Here is a 21,379-nt window from a genome sequence, read left to right as displayed (position 1 = left end):
TTTGCTCTTTTTTCTTTCGTAAAACACCACATTTTTTTTTTCTTGATGACACTTTTCTCGGGTGGGGGGAGGGGCTTTGGGGTACTTACCACAGCACAACCTGAGGCCATTAATGGAAAAGACGGGCAAAAGTATGAAGCTCGGGTCATATGTAATAAGCTGAGGTGGAGGAGGTAGTGGTGGTAGTGGTCTAATTTTGAAAGAGAGATTTGGATCTTCGGATAGAGCATATTGGACATTTGTTTTGCAATTCCACCCTTGAAAGCCTCCCTCCACCCCCGCCATAGTTTTTGTGGGGCCACTCTCCATGAAGTTCAATCTATCAAAGTTTTCTTGATTTATTTCTAAGTTTAGACAAAGTGAATTTTGAAAAAAGTGAAATTATATGCAGTAAGCATACTCCTACCTCAAGATCCAATATATGCATGAAATGCCTTTGCACTCCTTTTACCTTGGAGCACCTCTCCTAGTTTGAAGATCCAAGGAAAATTGCCTTTCTAAAGTTTTAGATCGAGTTCATAGCAAGTTATATTAGTTGGAAAGCATCTTTATTTTCCCCAGCACGTCGTTCGCTTCTTATTAAATCGGTTCTCAGTTCTATTCCAACATATTGAGTCTTATGTTTCCTTTCACCTAAATTGTAAATTAGATAGCATCAGTTTCAAGTTTGGGAGTGGTGAATCCCAGGGAACTCAAAATCTCTCTCATTGTTGGGAGGATTGTTGTAAGGCTAAAAACCTCCTAAGGATTAGGTTTTAGGTATTCCCGCGACCATAACCTAGCTCTCCTCAGTCACTTTGGATGGCGGCTGGTCTCAGATCGTTCTTTTCTTTGGGATGGATTTTAAAAACCAAATATTTTCCCCACAGCAGTCCTCTTGATTTAAATTTCTCTTCCAAAAAGAATTTTAACATGGAACAATATTAGTCATCTTCTTCCATACTTAAAAACCTTTCTGCCGGAAAGTAGGCTCTGAGGATGCTATTGATATTTGTAATTGGCCTTGGATCCCAAGTGACAATTGATTTAACCACACATCTCAACTCTATCATCCATAAAGTATTTGGCAGGAGGATTCTTATTAGGGTGTGTGGCACATGCATCAATGAAAGGATCAATGACAATGCACATAGGGCATCAATGGGGATGTGATTTTTTGTACTTCCTATAGTGCACAATTCATTTCGCCCATTTGTGTTTAGGCATATACCCCACACATCTTGCAAGGGAAATGTTGGGAAAAAAAAAAAACCACTACAATTGATAAGGAGAAGACAGAAGAAAAATATATAATACTTGTTTGGGCCTTCCTCACGTCACTTCAAGGAAGGGGACCCACAAAGACTAAGGCGATTAAAAAGATAAAGGCTAAGAGAGATTGCCGCACACGCGGTCACGTCTCTATCAATATGCTTTATTTGTTTCTTTTATATTATATATATATATATATATATATATATATATAGAGAGAGAGAGAGAGAGAGGTGATATTGTAACTAAATTTCTCTTTCATCTTGAAAAAGTTTTTCACATTAAAATTGATATGTACTTTTGTAGTTGGCTTAATTTGGGTATTATTATTTTACATAGACTTGGTTATTGTTATGTATCTTGATTAAGAAAATGGTTATTTTTCCAACAAGTGGAATCAAAGCGAGATTCTTGAATTATATGCAAAAGATAGAGAAAGACACTACAACATGGATGATAAACTTGAACGGAATAAAGTGGAAGATTTAGAATATATAAATGGAAGACTTGTTATATTGTAAAGATATGTGCGGAAGATTTAGAATATATAAATGGAAGACTTGTTATATTGTAAAGATATGTGCGCACCCGTAGCAGGTGATACGGTGAAACCCAAAAAGATGACTGATGCTGAATGAAAGATGTCGGATTGAAAAATTGTTGAATTTATAAGAAAATTTTTAGATGATATAATTTTTCATCACGTAGCCACAGAGATGCCGACACAATCATTGTGAAAGAAATTAGAAGGGTTGCATGAGAGGAAGCAACAAAAATTTCTTGATAAAAAAGCTTGTGAACTTGAAGTAAAAAGAAGGACGCCCATTTGTAGAACATTTGAACGAGACACAAAGCATTGAGAATTAGATGTCGTCCATGAAGATAATGTTTGATGATAAGTTACAGGTCTTGTTACTTCTCAGTTTGTTACCCAATAAGTGGGAAACATTGATGGTGTCTCTTTGCAGTTTTGCACAAGATGGGGTGCTCTCAATGAGTTAACTAACATGAAGCCTATTAAATGAAGAGATAGGAAGAACATTCAGGGACTTGCCCTCCCCTCAACAAGTAGCACTTATGATAGAAACTGGGGAAAAAAACAAGGAGATTACATCCCACTATTACCAAAAAAAAAAAAAGAAGGCATATGAGAAAAGAGTGCATGAAGCTCAAAAGAGATTCAAAGAAAGAGAAAAAGGATGAGGATAAGACAAATGAAAATGGTTCCATCATTGCCATCTACTCTGACGATGATACTATTTAGATCTTGTTACGACACCTCAACACTGGGGTGTTGATACTGATGACCTCATTGATCTTGTTCCAAATCCTCCTCCATGGCACATACTGACAGGGGAGATGTACAACAAGATAAGATGCAGATGGTGATGATGGCGTGGATGATACCCTATACAAAGTTGATGATTATTGAAGCCATGTAAGAGGAGTAACTTGTGAGGGTAGCAGCCGGAAATGGACTTATGCATGTCGATTCCATCCTCTCTCCTCTCTTCCATCTCTTTCATGAGAGGGAGGGGGTGTGTCATGTGTGCTTACCTTGCGGGCCCAGTACTGCTGTATCGCTGCTCGGTGATATGTGGAGGCCTAATTCTTAAGAGTGTGAAATTTATCATTCGAGACAGGGGTTTGATGATGGTCCAATATGGGAATCGGGATCATGCAAATGAGGGTTTGGAGTCGCCACCTAGGATTATGGGCCTAGGACCCTGGAGTCGGCCCAATTCCTGAGAAAAGGGCCCAAAATTTGGTCTGGTCTAGAGATTTAGGGTAAGTGTCAGGTTCGATCGGTCTTCCTATTAGATGCTTAAGAATGAACATTTTTCACAGTTATTACTATTCCACATGCATGGCTAAATTATCACACCTATATACATTAACTGAATTTAAACTACTATATACACTAAAACAATGTCTATATAAAGTCTACATGATGACAAGTTGGTTGATAAATTGTACCTGAACTTAACCTCTGTTTCGGGTCAAGAGGGGTGGACCCTTGATTAATACTAGTTCGGACTGTCTTTCTGATTCTCATGGCTCAAGGGAAGATGGTCTTGACCTCCAACTTTCTTTTTTGAGAGATGTTGATTATGATGGTATGCGGACAGATTTTCAACTAGGAATGGTTACTTTTGGATTTAGATTCGGACAGAGCTTCGGCTAGGGAAGGCTATTTCCAGACTTAGGATGAGGTGGCACTTCGGCAGAGCTTCCTTTGGGAATAGCTATTTCTGAAAATATTTCAGGGGCACTCGGACAGAGCTTCCGCTAGGAACTGCTATTTTTAGAAAGAAACAGATTGACCTAAAAATGGATTGAAGATCCCCAAAGCCCAGAAGAACACTTTGAAGATCCGAACAAAACTCTGGACCTTGACAAAGATCTCTTCGTAGACCCGAAGAACCTCAAGGCGGAGGGATTTCTATTTCTAGTAAAGCTCAAGAACACTCAAAGGGGGAGGCTAAGAACATACTATTTTTGGTAAAAACTGGATTGGACTAAGAACTTGGATTGAAGATCTTCAAAGTCTCGAAGAACACTTCGAAGATCCGAACAAGATTTCGGATTTTGACGAAGATTGCTCCGGATACCCGAAGAAAATCAAAAGGGTGAGGGGAGGAGGAGAGAGGGTTGCACTACTATGGAGTGAGGTGGGGTAGTTTGGTGTTGTAAAATCCAAAGGAAGGGGGTATTTATAGGATTTTTGGACAAATGGGGAAGAGGGAGAATTTTTAACCAATGGACAAAAGAGGGTTTTTGGACTAAAATGGGTGAAGAGTGCTTTTATCCAATAGGTAAAAGGGATTCTTTGGGAGAGAGGATTCTTGACCAAAAAGTGGGTTTTTGGTCCCAAGTGGGTGAAGAGGAAATCTCTTCATCCACTGGGCCAGTGGAATGGGTGTGCTGGCAGTGGCATTGGTGTGTGCGAGTAGTGGCAATGGTGTGCGGCACACGGCACGCGGGAAGCGGCATTGGTGTGTGGCACATAGCACATGGGGCAGCATGCGTGTGCATCATATGATGCATGTGGCAGTATGCGAGTGTAGCACATGGCGCGTGGGGCAACACGCACATGGGCACAGGTAGCAGTAGTGCACGGACTACAGCCAGTTGGCGCGCTGGATGGGTCATGTGGGGGCTTGGGCCATACTGTTCGGGGGCATACACGTGAGGCTGTGCGGGCTGGCTTGCTGGCCAGTGCACACAGTATGCATACGGGCAGGGCTAGCAGGTTTGGCTCTGCAAGAGGCAGGGGCTAGGCAGAAGATAGAGGTTGGGCAGTAGCCAATGGCAGCATCTGTGCGGACTGGCCTGTTGGCCAGTGTGTGCGTGATCACTAATTTTTCTATCGATGATCACAGAAGATCCGACGATTTGATTTTGAAGTGCTATATATCATCAGAATCGTATTTCCGAGCACTATCCATCTGTACGGTCATATTGACCAGATTCCTTCGTATATAAAAAGTTAAATTTGGACCCTCTTCTCCCCCGCGTGGGGTTTCCATGGTTTTCAGGTAGGTGATGAATTTGGGGTATTTGGGTAGGTAAGAGATTTTTCCAGGTTTCCAATAGGCTTGCCAGTGTGCGCGACATACGTACGAAAAAATATGATTTTTCGAGAATGATTATGGGAGATCTGACGGTCCAATTTTGACGTATCATATATCGTTGGAATCGTAATTTCAAGCACTATCTATCTGTATGGTCATCATGGTCGGATTCTTTTGCATATAAAAAGTCAAAATTGGATCATCTTCCCTCTCGTGCGGGCTTTTAGGGTTTTCTGGTAGGTGGAGAATGTTTTCAGGTTTCCTTAATCAATCATCTCTGTCGATCGAAAGCAAGTAGTCACATCTAAGATCCATAATTCATCATAGCCAGAGGAGGGTGACAAAATTGGGTGTCTACAAAATTGTTCTCTTTGACCGAGGCCTGTGCCAATAGCCGAAGGGCAAAGTAAAGAACAACCACATTTTGTCACCCGGAGCATGTACTGCTGTCATCTTGCTCATAAATGACGGAGTTGAAAATGCAACAGGTAATATCTCTTAACTACTTTGAAGTTTAAGACTTACCTGGGCTATCGATTGTAGGAAAGAAATTTGCTACTCTTCTAATCCTGTAAAAGATGTTAGTACTTGATTTTTTTTATTTTCCTTAGCTGGGCTTCACATGTGCCAGTTCAGGGAATTTGGTCTCTAGGTGGGTTTTTTCGAACTAGTTTGGGCTATCTGGCCTTCTAGGCAGGTTCTTTCGAACTAGTCTGGGCTATCTGGTCTCCCAGATTCTTTCAAACCAGGCTGGGCTATTTGGTCTTCCAGGTGGGTTCTTTCGAACCGGGCTGGGCTATTTGGTCTTTCAGGCGGGTTCTTTCGAACCGGCTGGGTTATCTAGTCTTCCAGGAGGGTTCTTTCGAATCAGATTGGGCTATCTGTCTTCTAGGCGGGTTCTTTCAAACCGGCTAGGCTATCTAGTCTTCCAAATTCGAACCAGGCTGGGGTATCTGGTCTTCCAAGCAAGTTCTTTTGAACTAGGCTAGGCTATTTGGTCTTCCAGGCGGGTTCTTTCGAATCGGACTGAGCAATCTGGTCTTCCAAGTGGGTTCTTTCGAACCGGGCTGGGCTATCTGGTATTCCAAGCGGTTTCTTTCGAACCGGGCTGGGCTATCTGGTCTTCTAGGCGAGTTCTTTCGAATCGGACTGGGCTATCTGGTACTATCAATTATAGGAAAGAAATTCATTGCTCTTTCAACCTTGTAAAAGACATTAATAATTGATTCTTGATTTTTGACCTTTGATTCTTTGATTTTTCTTTTAATCTTTTAGACTTTTGAATTGGAATCTTGAATTTGGACTTTTGAATTGGAATCTTGATTCTTCGATTCTTCTTTGGATTTTTAATCTTTTGGACCTTTGAATTGGAATTTAAATTTGGACTTTTGAATTGGGATCTTGATTTTCTCTTGATTTGGATTTGATTTGAATTTTGCTTTTCACATAAATTTTACTTTCCATTTTCACCTTTCACATGAATGTGATGTAAATTTTATCTACTATGTGAAATTTAATTTGGGTTTTGAATTTTGTGGTAAGAATTTTTGAGCTATACCTTGGAATTGAAATTTTTTTTCTTTGGAATTTTGATCTTTGATTCTTGGCTTGATTCTTTTTTTTTTTTTTTTTTTGGATTTGATTTTGGATATTGGCCTTATTTTTGGGTTTTTTTTTTAGAATTTGATTTAAACTGAATTGAAAATTTATTTAATTTGATTTTTAAAATTTTTTTTTGATTTTTTAATTTGCGCTTTTGAAATTTGAGTTTGATTTTTGCATCTTGAATTGAATTTGGATTTGTCTTGAAAAAAAATCGTTGATTTTTGGACTTTTTTAATTTGAATTGATTTGTTTTTAAAAAATTGTTTAAGTGGCGATTTCACAAATTTTTTTTTTTTTTTTTATCTTTGATTTTATTTTATTATTGCTCCTTGCTTTGACCATGTTTTGTGCTTCCTAGGATGGGTGGGTTGTTTCTCTAAGGGAGCAGAATGCTGACCAGGCTACCTAGATTGAGGACCTCACAGCACAACTGGCGAGTTAGCGGTCAGCACATACTGTTACGTCTAGTAACTTGATGACTTCTGTAAGTAGGTCCGAGTATGGCATAGATAAAGATGGTGATCCCTAGAGATATGTTCCTATTGTTCCTACAAAACACAAATGTAGTTTTTTTCTTTTTCTTTTTCCCTCCCCATGTTCATTTTTTTTTTTTAACCTTTTGTATGGCCAGACTTGGCTCTTTATTTTGGAATGAAAACCTATTTTAAGGCATGATTAATTCAACAACTCAAGTCTTCATTAGAATAACTGAAATGACGCTAAAATCCAAACATCCCCTCATTCTATTACCAAGTGAATTTCATGGGAGGGAAACAACAGTCTTACCATAGACAAGATAAGTAAGTAACAAGGTGGGGAGACAACTCTTGGGGTGGGTGGAAGTTCACTAACTCCTCTGGGTCCATCGTTTCGAGCCCATATTATCGACTAATGTAAGTAGGTAAATAAAAAGACGTGTGAATCAATCCCATCAACCTGATGTAGTTGTAGTCAGGGGTCTTCTTTAGAAAATCTTCTTGTGGCCTCCCTGGGCATTTCTATGCAATGTCCTTTGTAGCTCTTCTTTGTAGGTGCTCTTTCCAATTATCAATGAGTTTGAATTCCGGGGCTTCCCTCCTTTCTTGATAACTAAGAGCCCCGAGTTGACCTTCATTTGATGGTCTATTTAGCTTCAGCTTATCAAGTTGCCAGAGTTGAAAAATGGTGGGACTTCCTCGAAAATAATCGAGTCCAAACCTGTGGCTATGGCTCATGTCTTCAAATCCTTTGAATGTCTTTGCAAGGATCATGGGAATGATATCTGTTCCTTTCTTCAATTGCTTTATCACTTCTATCAAGACAGTTGGTGCACCACATCCTGGAGTTCGGAGAACATAGCAAGCTATCAAGCACAATAGATAAGCATCTTGTGACATTTGCTGATGGATTCCTCCTAGTGGTAGGTATTGAATAAACCTCCTAGCCACCTTAAGAATGTCAATCTTTCCATATCTAATGAATTGCTTCATTTCCTCTTTTTCACATCTGAAAAAGTCCTGAATCTCTTCGGAATGATCTTTCTTCAAATATAGTTGAATTAACTTGCCCTTAGGTGTAGATAGCATATAAACTCAGAATTCCTTGAAAGTTGGACAGATCTCCACCTACCCAAACCAAAATATATGAAAATCTGCATCCCAACGCTGAGGCATCTGTCGGAGTGGATGGTGATGTAGTTCAATACACCCAATTCGACTGAGCATTGACATATTCATGGATTATAGCAGTCCTAGTACCACTATGCTTATGTCTAAGGTCCATTTCCTCAATGTTTCATCCAATGAGCTCATGACTTTTCCTGAAACCATCACAAAAAAAAAAAAAAGAGATATGATGATTTATCAAAGCATTACTCATTAGCTAATGACTCAAACAAGTCTTTACCATAGTTGCATCAAGCTCTTTTTTTTTTTTTTTTTTACTAATTAAGGATGGAAAATAAACTGACCTTGATAAACTGATGCTAGGTGGTGATTTTCTTTTAGGGGATGGAATCCTGGATAAGAGTTTGACAGACCAAAGGTGAATGATAGATACCTAATGGACTTGCATGCCAAATGGCGATTCTTAGGGGATAAAATCCTGGATAAGAATTGACAGACCAATAGGGGAATGATAGATACCTAATGGCCTTGCATATCCAAATGGCGATTCTTGGGAGACACAAACTATGATGATCTTTTAAGATACTTTGATTATTAATCGAGGAACCAATTTATTGCCTTTAGATGGTTGAGACTGCACTTGCACATGTAAAGTTGCCTATGTATCCCTCGAAAGGAATCAGGTCTGATGTAGTTTAGGCTATTCACCCTGTCAGACATAATATTTCTTGAGTTGATCCATGTTGACCAATTTGGGTATTTCTTCGCCATTATGGTCTATGAGTTTTATAGCTTTGCTTGGTAAAATCTCTTTTGATGGTGAATGGGTTGCTCTAGTCGGGCTTGAATTTTCCTTTTAGGTCATGAATTGGGGCTCTTTGTTCTCGAAGAACAAGTTCGGCCTCCTTTATGTGGCGGGGTTTCACATTCTTATTAAAGTCCCTAGCCATTCTCAGTTGATATTTTTTCAGACTATCCATGTCTTTCATAATCCTTTCATCGAGAAAATTAAGCTCATCATGTCTAGCATTCACCCACTCTCCTTCAGGTAGTTGACTATCAAGGAGCACCCTTAGGGATGGTACCAGGATTTTCACGGGTAGAACTACCTCAACTCCATATACCAAAGAGAAAGGGATTGCCCCTGTCGAGGATCGTACAGAAGTCCGGTATGCCCATAAGGCAAGGGTAACTTATCAGCCCAATCCTTGTGTGTTTCTGTCATTTTATGCAGGATGAATTTGATATTCTTGTTGGCTGTTTTCCACTGCCCCATTGGTCTGTGGCCTATAAGTAGTAGAGCAATGCCTTCTGATACCGAACTTTGCGTAGATCTTGTCAGTTTTGCCCAAGAAGTGGGATCCCTTATTGAGGTACTCTATATCAGAAAATGATATTTTCTTAGATGAATTTGACTACCTTAGCAGACATGAGGATCGCATATGACTGAGCTTTTACCCACTTGGTGAAATAATCAATGGCTACCAAGATGAACTCATGACCATTGGATGCTTTGGGGTTGATCTTCCCAATGATATCGATGCCCGAAGTAGAAAATGGCCAAGGAGAACTAAGCGAATATAGCTCTATTGGTGGGATATGTATAATATTAGCAAATATTTGACACCTATGGAATTTCTTGACAAAGTCCACACAATCCACTTCCATTGTGTTCCAGTAATATCCTAGCCGAAGGATCTTTTTAGATAACATCTTGGCATTCATGTGGGGTCCACAGAGACCTTGATGAATTTCTTCCATGATGGTTGTAGGTTGTTCTTCATCCACACATAGCAACTGTATTCCGTCATAGTATCTTTTGTATAACAAATCTTCCTGAAGGATAAACTGGTTGAAATATCTTCTCAAAAACTTCTTTTTTCTTTCAGTTGCTTCAACTGGGTACTTCCTTTTCCTGATAAAATACACTATATGAGTGAACCAAGACCGACCATCCGTAGTGAGGGAGTTCACCGAATTCTGATAAATGGACCTGCTTCTTTGTTCCACCAGGAATGGTCGAACCCTAGCCATAGGGTTGTATTCTACCATGGAAGCCAAGGTTACAAGGGCATCAACAAACCTTTTATCATCTCTCTGGAAGTATTCAAACGAGATCTTCTCAAAGTGTTCAACCACCTCTTCTAGATGTTCTTGATATGGCTTCCACTTTTCATCTCTAGTCCTCCACTTTCCCTATGTCTGACAATTGACAATGGATGAATCTCCATACATCTTGATCCTTTTCACTCTAATAGTCAGGGCCATTTTCTTTGGAACTTCTGCTTTACCGGTTTTGCCCCAAGATAGGTCGACAATCGATGTTGCACGATGTCAGGGTCTATACCAGGTGTATCCTCATAAGTCCAAGCAAAGACTTTGGCAAACTCCTTCAAAAGACTAATTGTCTATTCTACTTCTTCGTCATCTACGGTGGTACCAATTTTTGCCTCTCGAAGGCATTGGTCGGTTCCTAGGTTAATAACCTGGGTATCCTCATGGATGGGTTGGGCTTTCTTTGATTTGTATTGTTTTATTAACTCTTGATATTTATTAAGATCATCATCAGAAAAATGGAGGCAAGTCATACTCGGAATCAGGAAAGAAGGAGTAATAGACTTGACATACACAGACACTGGACTCACCTCGGGGGGGGGGGGGGCTGGGGAGGCTAACACAAAATCATAACAACAGACTCAACTACTGATTTGATGACTGATTCGATGGCGGACTTGACACGAATTGATGCTTTTATCAGTGGTATGTAGGTTGGTTGACTCGGTAGCATGAGTAAACTTGAAGTCTTCTCCAATGCTAGTCCAATTCAAGAGTGGTTCGTTGGCTCGATGGATAAGGAGATGCGGCAAAGGGCCTTCTTCTCCTTCTAAGAAAGTTGCTGCTATTTCTTCAATGGTGTAATGGTTCTTTTGGATAGGTGCCTGCTTCTTTACAAATACCAACTGATCAATCTCGTGCTCTCGGAAGCCGAACTTTCTGAGGGGTGAGGATTGGTGAAGGCTGCTTAATCTTTTTTCTATAAAGTCCAAATTTTCAAGCCTACTGATTGAGGCCATTCTGGTGCCTCGGTCACATCTCTGACCACCATTACGGGTCTTTTTGTTGCAGTTGATTTGAGCACAATGCATGTAGACCATCATTCTTTGTGTTCTTCTTTACTTTGCATATATGCTCCTTCCTTTGAAAGGCTTGGGCTTGAGCTCATGTAGCTCTTGAGTTAGTTTTTGTAGAAACAAACAGATGTGGTTCTTCAGATCAGTGAGAAATTACAAACTCCAGATGAGTCTTATCTCCTTTTCCCATTCTCTCTTCAGGAGTACCCCGGGCTTAGGGCCTCCTTTGACCGGATCATTGTTGTGGGGTCGTTAGAGGAGAACCCATATTCTATCAGTGCTACATCCACTATTCCAGTGATGTAACTGTCCTGTTCTCTTTCCTTGATGTGTAACTGTTCCAACTCAATTTCTGTTGGAACCTCCTCTTGAGGTGTGCTTGACTGAATCAAAGACGTAGGGTCATTCTTCTTACTTTCTTCCAGAACATTTACTGATTTTGTTGAAGTTATTTCTGGAGATTCTAGCAACGTAAGTATATCCTTCCAGTTGTACCCGCTAATCCATCCTTCTTTTAGATTTGATGGATTGTCTACTGACCCCTAGGAATGGGAATGATATAAGGGTAATGAAAGATATGAGGTGGGGTGTTATGAACAGGATGTGATGTAGGAGATAGGGTATTCTGATGAAGATAGTGGATGATAGAATGATGAAGAGGTTCTTGCTCTTTGATGATATGGTGAGAGGGAAGACAATGGCAAAGGTGGATGGTATGAGATGGTGGATTCCTCTTCTGGGGTCGGTGATGAAGGAGGGAAGGCGGGCATCTGATCCTCATCTTATGACTCTTCTCCTGATGGCTCTTATTTCCCAGGGGTTTTCTTGACCTTTGTCCTATCTCCCATGACATTTAAGTGATCTCTTCGAGCTCGTGGCTTGATGAGTTGAGTGGGGTCACTTTCTATTGATTCTTTCTCCAATACACTGACTGTTGCATGATAAGGGAGTGGGTTGGTAATACCATTGGGGGGATATTTGGCCTTGATTTCAATGGTCCTTTTGTCTATCAAATATTGAACTCATGTTGTAAAGCTAGGCATCTTTCAGTAGTATGTCCCTTCTGAGCATGGTAAGCACAATACTCACAATCTTTGTACCAAGGCGGGGGAGGGTTGCTAATTACTCTTGGCGCCACTATCCCTAGCAATCCTTGTTTCTATAGCTTCTCATACACTGCTGTCACTAGCATTCCCAAATTATAAAGCTGTCTTTTTAGGCGAGGAACTTTTTGGGAAGGAGCATTTGATTGTATTAAAAACGGCCATGAAGGTGAAGTGGTCGTAGATGATATTGACTGTTGGACTGCACCCATCATATTGGTTTCAGGATTCTTATCTAGCCCACTCTTGGCATTCTTCCCCATGTCTTGATATTATACATCCCTTAGGATTTTGTTCTCAACACGTGTCCCGGTGGTTATTAGGGCATCAAAATTCTGCAGATATTGATAGTAGAAAACATCATAATAAGGCTTTGACAAGTTCTCAATCAACATTTCGACTTGCTCTATTTCAGAAGGTCATTCTGCCATCTTGGTGGCCTTGTTCCTGAACCTCATTACAAAAGTGGAAAACCCCTCCCTAGGTTGTTGTCTTAAGGTTTCAAGCTCTCGACATTCCACATCTACTTCGGTGTTGTGGGGATACTGTTTAGTAAAAGCTTTCATTGCTGCTGCCCAATTCTGTGTCTGAGTGGATTCCAACTATGTGACCCACCTTAGTTTCGGTCCTGATAATGTTAACATGAATACCTACCTCATCTGATTGTCAACAATTTTCCATATCTTCATGATACTGAGGAATACCTCTAAACGAGTCTTAGAATCCCCTGACCCGTTAAATCTGTCGGTTTGATACTTGAATTTTTCAAGGATTCTTGCCCTAGAAAAAAAGCTCATCTCATTAGAATATACTGTATGAATCTCCTGACGTTTCCCTGCTCGGATCATATCCTCAAGCTTTTCCAATTGTTCTCTCATTTTCCTTTCCCTCTCTGTCTCTGGAGGCTCCTTTTGACCATGTGCCACAAATTCCTCTTCTTCATCATTAATTACAATGGGAGGGGGATCCCTGGAGGAAGTCCCTTGATGACTTGTAGGCCTAGTTGGTTTTGGCTCTGTCGGAGGAGGAGTTATGTCAGCCCCGAGATCGGTCCTAGGTAGGTTCCGTAACAAGTGCAACACTTGACCTAATCCATTCTTGACTTCAACAACTTTAGCTTGCAATGTTTCTATTGGGTGGACCCACACTTGTTCTGGTGTTTTCATGTTGGTTGGATCCATGTGAACTGGGTTGTAATCACTTAGTGGTAGACAATCTTGGAGAGACAATGAAGGTGATACTAGACTTAAGCGAATCAACCGGTTACCCTGACGTGTCCAAATGGACCGCAGAGAATACTTGAGGTGTGAAATTGTGCTTGAACCAAAAATGATTTATTTTAGGATTCTTTAATTCCCAATCCCTTGTTCACAGATTCACTAGATTAACAACCAATGATCTATTCAAAGCTAGTCCATTTAATGGTAGGGAGTGGGTAGGGGTTGATGCCCCTAATCCACTCAATGCCATAAGTAGGAGATACACACAAATGGCTTAACCAGAATACCCCTATTAATACATTCTTTGCCAATAAAGTCATGCTTTCCTTTTTCTTATCCCACTAGGTGACCTTTCTCCTAGTTTCATTGGGTCTTTTAGATAATTCGGTATTTTATGGGACTTTAACAGAAGTCAACCCGGATGGCATATGCCAAATCATCCATATTTCATTTCTAAGGAGGAAGGACACCTTTTATCCAAAACCCACTTAAGAGAGCATTTCTTTGTGAATAAAATATATCATAAGAATATTCCTTTTCAAGACTGCAAACAAATTCTACAGATCATCTTGTGGTATTCTTCGCGTTCTCCATCTATTTCCTACATGATGTGAGTATGCAGTGGATGCAATAGGACCGACAAGGCTTCCTTGATAGGATCTATATATGCAAGGTACGTGATCCTTTTGATATATTTGTAGGTATGAGATCAAGGGGGTGTCTTCCCTGCCCATTACTCGTGACTACACACGAGGTTAAGCAACTGGCCACGGGGTGGTGGAACTATGAGTGATTGTGTGCAAAAGTGTAATGCGGGAATATTATTATTCGATATCAAAATATCATAAAGTGCATGGACCTCCCCGAAGGTGCTGACACAATTATGAACATCCTCACCGTTTAACAATATTGCACACCCTTGTACAGGAAGCGGGTATCATTTGCTCTCAGAGTACTCTCTATGACATGTGCTGACCTCACCGAGAGTGCGGGTATGATAGGGAGTACCTCGCCAAATGATTTCACTTCGAGCACAATGCATGATGCAGTTAGCGAATACAATTACAAACATGGGGTTAGCCAAACACATTTTCAAACAAATGTGGTGGAAAATGTTCTTCCATTAAAAGGTAGCATATAGTATTGGAAGCTTGACATTTATCCCCAGTGGAGTAACCACGGTGAGGGTAGCGGTAGGAGATGATGAGACGTCTCTCTTCCCTTTGGGGTGGGAAAAGGACTTACATCCCATCCTTTCTCCTCTCTTTATCTCTTTCAAAGAGGGAGGGGGTGTGTCGTGTGTGCTTACCTTGAGGGTCCTGCATTGCCGTATCGTCGCTCGGTGATACATGGAGGCCTATTTCACAAGAGTGTGAAATTTATCATTCGAGACAGGGGTTTGATGATGGTCCAATACGGGGATCAGGATCATACAAATGGGGGGTTGGAGTCACCACCTAAGGTTATGGGTCTAAGACCCTGGGGTGGGCCCAATTCCTGAGAAAAGGTCCCAAAATTTGGTCTGGTCTAGAGATTTAAGGTAAGTGTCAAGTTGTAGAATTGGGAAGGTGTTAGGCACCCAATCTACCCGGTTCGACTGGTCTTCCTACTAGATACTTAAGAATGAATATTTTTCACAGTTATTACTATTCCACATGCAAGGCTAAGTTATCACACATATATACATTGACTGAATTTAAACTACTATTTACACTAAAACAAGGTCTATATAAAGTCTATATGATGACAAGTTGGTTGATAAACTGCATCTGAACTTAACCCCTATTTTGGGTCAAGGGGGTGGACCCCTGATTAGTATCGACTTAGACTGTCTTTCTGATTCTCCTGGCTCAGGGGAAGATGGTCTTGACCTCCAATTTCCTTTCTTGAAAGATGTTGATTGTGATGGTTCCGGCTAGGAATGGTTACTTTTGGATTTGGATTTGGACAGAGCTTCGGCTAGGGAAGGCAATTTCTGCGCTTAGGAAAAGGTGGCACTCAGGCAGAGCTTCCGTTAGGGATAGGCTAGGGGAGGGCTAGGCTAAGGTGGCACTCTGGCAGAGCTTCCACTGGAGATAGGGTAGGGGAGGGCTAGACTAAGGTGGCACTTTTGCAGAGCTATCGGGAATAGCTATTTTTGAAAAGATTCCAGGGGCACTCGGACAGGGCTTTCGCTCGGAACTGCTATTTTTGGAAAGAAAATGATTGACCTAAAAATGGATTGAAGATCCCCAAAGCCTTGAAGATTACTTTGAGATCCGAATAGAACTCCAGATCTTGACAAAGATCTCTTCGTAGACCCGAAGAACCTCAAGGGGGAGGGATTTCTATTTCTGGTAAAGCTCAAGAACACTCAAAGGCGGGCTAAAAACATACTATTTTTGGTAAAAACTGGATTTGACTAAGAACTTGCGTTCAAAGATCTGAACAAGATTTCGGATCTTGACGAAGATTGCTCCGAAGACCCGAAGAAAATCAAAAGGGGAAGGGGAGGAGGAGAGAGGGTTTCACTACTATGGAGTGAGGTGGGGTAGTTTGGTGTTGTAAAATCCAAAGGAGGGAGTGTTTATAAGATTTCTAGACAAATGGAGAAGAGGGAGAATTTTTAACCAATGGACAAAAGAGCGTTCTTGGACTAAAATGGGTTAAGAGGGCTTTTATCCAATTGGTAAAAAGGGTTCTTTAGGAGAGAGGATTCTTGGTTAAAAAGTGGGTTTTCGGCCCCAAGTGGGTGACGAGAAAATCTCTTCACCTACCAGACTAGTGGAATGGGTGTGCGGGTAGTGGCATTAGTGTGCTGAACACGGCACGTGGGAAGTGGCATTGGTGTGTGGCATATGGCACACGGGGTAGCATGCGTGTGCAGCACATGATGCATGGGGCAACATGCATGTGTAACACATGGCACATGGAATGCGCTGGCAGCAGGCAACGGAGACACGGTCCATGTTGTGTGGCACATCACCCATGCTGGCAAGGGCTAGGCTGCAAACAGGGGCTGGGCAGTAGCCAGAGCATGCGTGATCACTGATTTTTCTATCGATGATCACGGGAGATCCGACGATTCTATTTTGATGTGCCATATATTGTCAAAATCGTATTTTTAAGCACTATCCATCTGTACTGTCATCTTGACTAGATTCCTTCGTATTTAAAAAATAAATTTAGACCCTCTTCTCTCCTGCGTGGGGTTTCCAAGGTTTTCAGGTTGGGGATGAATTTGGGGTATTTGGCTAGGTAGGGGATGAATTTTGGGGTATTTCGATAGGAAAGAGATTTTTCTAGGTTTCCAATAGGTTTGCCAGTGTGCGTGGCATACGTACGAAAAATGTGATTTTTTTGGGACGATTGCGGGAGATCTGACGGTCCGATTTTGACGTACCATATATCGTTGGAATCATAATTCCGAGCACTATCCATCTGTATGGTCATCATGACTGGATTCCTTCGTATATAAAAAGTCAAAATTGGACCCTCTTTCCTCTCGAGCGGGCTTTTCAGGGTTTTTGGGTAGGTGGAGAATGTTTTCAGGTTTCCTTAATCAATCATCTCTGTCGATTGAAAGCAAGAAGTCATGCCCAAGATCCACAATTCATCATAGCTGGAGGAGGGTGACAAAATTGGGTGTCTGCATAACTGCATGATGAATTTTAGGTAACAGGTACAAAGTTTGATCCGTTCCATGATCTAATGTTCATTTTAGGGATTCGCATTGCACAAGATGACACACAAACAATGTGCACAAAATTTCACAAATAGTTGTTTATATAGAATGATGTATGTAATGATAGTGATACATATATAATGATACATGCATCAGAATGCGCAGGGCGAAGATTGATGATTCTGAGTCGTTTGTAGAGGCAAAGAAACCATATTGTAAGATTGGCTATACGTGGTGAGCACTCCTACTGCATAATAAGTATAGTGTTCATCATGTTGGAGAGCCTATGTATTATGGGGACACATAAATGTTGACATGGCTGCGGTGCGGCGAGCATCGGACGGCCAAGACGACATCGGCACGCACCTCATTGTCGTTCTGGCCATCGGATGACCGTTGCATCTGCAGCAGAGGATTTTTTTCAAGGTCATCCTTACGTCACTTCAAGGAAGGAAACCCACAAAGATTGAGGCAATTAAAAAGATAGAGGTGGTGAGAGAGTTTGCCTCACATTCTTTCACGTCTCTATCAATATGCTTTATTTGTTATTTTAAAAAGGGGTTACAGGATTGTCTTTCATTCTGCGTATGTATGAATTCATAAGGGTGTCAAAATATAACCGAAATTGTTTATCAGAACCAAAACTGATTGGTTATAACCGAACCGTAGTAAAATTGATCTGGTTTTGATTTTATAGGCAATAATTTTGGTTCGAAATCGAAAAATCGATGATTGACCGTCACCTAGTATTAAAAACTTAAAGTGTTTTGAATTTCGATGGGTCTCTACGAAAAAATGGGGGGGGGGGAAAAGCAAAGTACTAACTGAGTAGGGAGCTTCACTTTCACACATCACACTTCTTGATTTCCTAATTTCTAGGATCATAGTTAATTAGTTATCATATGTGTAGTCTTTTACATAGAAAGTATATTGTCCTTATCATAATAAAAGTATATTGTCTTGACTCTTTAGGAAATTTAATATATGTAAGATTCACACTTGCTATAGGATGCAAACCATTTTCCAAAATGACATTATTAACCGCATGTAAATCGTTTGTGAACCGAATAATAAAAACAAACTAGAAACCACTAAAATCAAAACTGGATGAAAATGATTATGATTTCACCTTATTCCTATCCGGTGCGATTTTGGTTTCACCTCATCAAAATGTAAACCAAACCGGAACCGAACCGAATAACCAAAACCGCACCGTTTGACACCCCTACGAATTCGGTGCCAATTTTGAATTGAGACGTTTTTCTTGTTGATCTTTTTTCAAATCTAGGTTTTTTTTTTTTTTTTTTTTTTTTTTTTTTTTTTTTTTTTGGTTTTTTTTTTTTTTATTTTTTTTTTATTTTTTTTTTTTATTGTGAAGGAAACAGAAGAGGAAAGAAGCAAGAGAATGTGCTCTCTGTTGTATTTTACATATTGGTTACGGCGTGATGCTGTTCTCTCTATCAAGGGAAGACGGAAATGTACTAAGGCTTTTTAACATTTTGTCACGATGGGCTTTGAGGTGAGAGTATTGTAATCTTGTAATTTCACCTTTGTTTATTGAGTTGCTTGATAATCCAGAGGAGATTTTTCTTTGATGTTTGGTAGCCTCTACATTGTACGAACACTAGGATAGCCTAGTGGTGGTAGCTTCGATTTGTGGAGTCGGCACCTAAGGGAGGAGGTCGTGGATCGAACCTTGTTGTACGTATTGTGTGTGTGTGTGTTTTCTTTTTTATTCTGTACCCACTCATGGGTTGTCCAGATGGTTAGGGTAAACTGGGGATTGTGTGGATTAGGCACACGGTCTCAGGTTCGATTCCCCATCTTTACATCTGTGATTTAAGTGAAGGTGCGCGTAAGCTGACCCGGACACCATGATTAACAAATATATATATATATATATATATTGTTTAGAGAAAACTTGTAACCACATTAGTATTAAGTGAACTTTTTTCCTAGAAGAAGTCCCATGATTTTTCCCCTTTCGTCTTGAAAATGTTTTACAAGTTAAAATTCAGTGTGCTTTTGCAGTTCGGTTGATTTATTCTATTATGTTATTATTTTACACATACTTAGTTATCATTGTTTGCACATAAGTGGGAAAATAATTTGCACATAAATGGGAAAATATTATTTTCCCAACATTACCCTAATTGGTTGAATCTTAGAATAGTGTCCCCACAATATTTCAACTATGGAGTCTGATTTGCCCGGGCTTGGTGTCAAATCCACCCATATGAACCTTCCATTTCTTTATTTTTCGGTTGAAACACCACAGGCCTATATGAATCCTAGCTGCCTCATGTAAGTTAGAAAAGAACATTTCCTCTTATCAAGATCTAAAATCAGTCTAAGACTCCCAGATTGGTATATTGGTTCACCAAAAGTCCACAATCGCCTTGGAAAAGAGGAGTTCAGTACATAGGGGTAAGAGCCCAGTTGTCTAGCCAAGGGCTACGAAGCTGGGTCCAGAATGAGTCCTGTGTCCAATCGCAGCTGACTTTGGGCAATTGTAGTTCCGTCAAATCCTTTGGTAGTCTGATTCCAAAGGAAGCCGAAGCCTTCGCTTCTTTTGCTTCTTCCTTATTCTTCTTTTCATAATTATGGTTATGAAGAACTAGTTCATTATCTTCTTCTACTTCTTCGGTCTTCAACAAAAAGTCCAATTCTAAGGTTGAAGTTGCGAAGCTCTCTTGTTGCTCAGATATTGAGACTTCGGCATCAATGGTCATGGGTGAAGATGGCAGGGAGGTTTCTTGTATCTTCGTCTCTTCTTCCATGGCCGCTCTTTGCTCCAAGACTTTCAAGGAAGTTGCCTTCCTATAAATCTTGCACAGCACTATGTTGTCCTGCACAGAAAATTTATCAGGTCAGTTTAATACCCTTCTATGTTTCTAGATTTTTTAAAATATCCTTCAAGATTTTATTTATAGATAACGGGTCAGATTTTCTACGTAGCTCAATTTTTTCTTAAAAAAAAAAAAAAAAAAAAAAAAAAAAACCAATCAAGCCACTATTACATTGAGGAAGACAATAATTTTTGTTATTTTTTTGGGTTAATGATGGATATTTAGGCCTTTGGCATGACTAGTCTCACGGGTCCATATTGATCCCACAATCGTATGGACCGAGTCATATCAATGAAAATCATTTTACTTTCACCGAAAACAGTGAAGAGCATAAACACCTTGTGTGAGTGGCTCTAATTAAGGAAATAAGAGGAGTTAGAACTCAAAACCACCAGTTTCTTCAGGCAAAATCCCTTACCAACTCGGCTACCCCTTAGGATTAAAATAACCTATACCTCAAACCATGCATATATTGTATAGTATACCTTGAGCAAGGATGATGAGGAGGTGATGGAATCGGGCATGCGATATTCGTTCATGATCCAATCGGTTTTGGACCCACGAGGAGCTCTGCCCAAGTAGAAGACGAGGGTCTTTCTGAGGCCGATAAGCCTCTTTGGGTTAGATAAGCTTCGGATGTGACGATCAGAACCTGTGGCTTTCCAAAACCCATGCTTGGTGGTGCGGTTGGGCCTTCCACCGTTGCCATGCTTTCTGTCCCTCGGCACGAAGAAATACCACTCTCTCTCCCCAATCTTAGCCAGCCCTGCATTAATAATGCGTACATATATAAACATATTTGATTATATGACTAAGAGAAAGAAAAAGAATTAAGTTGTGAATAATTACCAGGCAAGTCCCAAGGGTCGTGATGGTAGATGTTGAGGAAGCCGATGATATCAAATGGAAGCTTCTTCCCATAAACCACGTTCTTGAGATAGAAATCCAGTAGTTCTTCTTCCGTTGGGTGGAATCGAAACCCCGGTAACTCCATCTCCGGCGCCGGCGTTGGCGTTGTGTTAATATAATCCATCATATGAACAATATGAACAATATTGGATGGTTTCGGAGATATATATACTTGTGTGATACTGCTATACTTAGCTTTTAGTTGGGTTATGTTGGTCGGTTGGGTGTTTGGTGATTAACAGTAAGAAGTGTAAACCCACCACCACCACCACCACCAATGCTTCTCTTTGCCTATACTCCTCTATTGAATTGGCTGCTCTTCCTTTATAGGAGAAGCCGATGTAGTGCTGGTGGAAATCAACTAGGACTAATGTAGTGTCTGATTTGAGTTGATCTTTGAAAATGGGACTCAATGAATTAGCTTTGAGTGAAAAATGATAAACGGGTTGAAAGTCGAAGCTTGGAAAA

The 21,379-nt window shown here is 40.4% G+C and overlaps 1 protein-coding gene across 1 annotated transcript; it reads right to left on the bottom strand.

Annotated features, from left to right (window-relative positions):
• Window positions 1-19,380: 19,380 nt before the first annotated feature.
• On the bottom strand, window positions 19,381-21,176 carry LOC122072769 (NAC domain-containing protein 6-like). Its single transcript, XM_042637170.1, has 3 exons — window positions 20,852-21,176; window positions 20,488-20,768; window positions 19,381-20,002 (listed from the first exon to the last, which is right to left on the bottom strand). The coding sequence occupies exons 1-3, from the start codon at window positions 21,036-21,038 to the stop codon at window positions 19,568-19,570; spliced, it is 903 nt and encodes a 300-aa protein (XP_042493104.1). The 5' UTR covers window positions 21,039-21,176; the 3' UTR covers window positions 19,381-19,567.
• Between the last annotated feature and the right edge of the window lie 203 nt (window positions 21,177-21,379).

This window comes from Macadamia integrifolia, chromosome 3 (genome assembly GCF_013358625.1).
Source record: "Macadamia integrifolia cultivar HAES 741 chromosome 3, SCU_Mint_v3, whole genome shotgun sequence".
Classification (NCBI taxonomy): Eukaryota; Viridiplantae; Streptophyta; class Magnoliopsida; order Proteales; family Proteaceae; genus Macadamia; species Macadamia integrifolia.
Note: the sequence above shows the minus strand (reverse complement) of the source record. Positions and strands in the feature narration are given on the sequence as shown.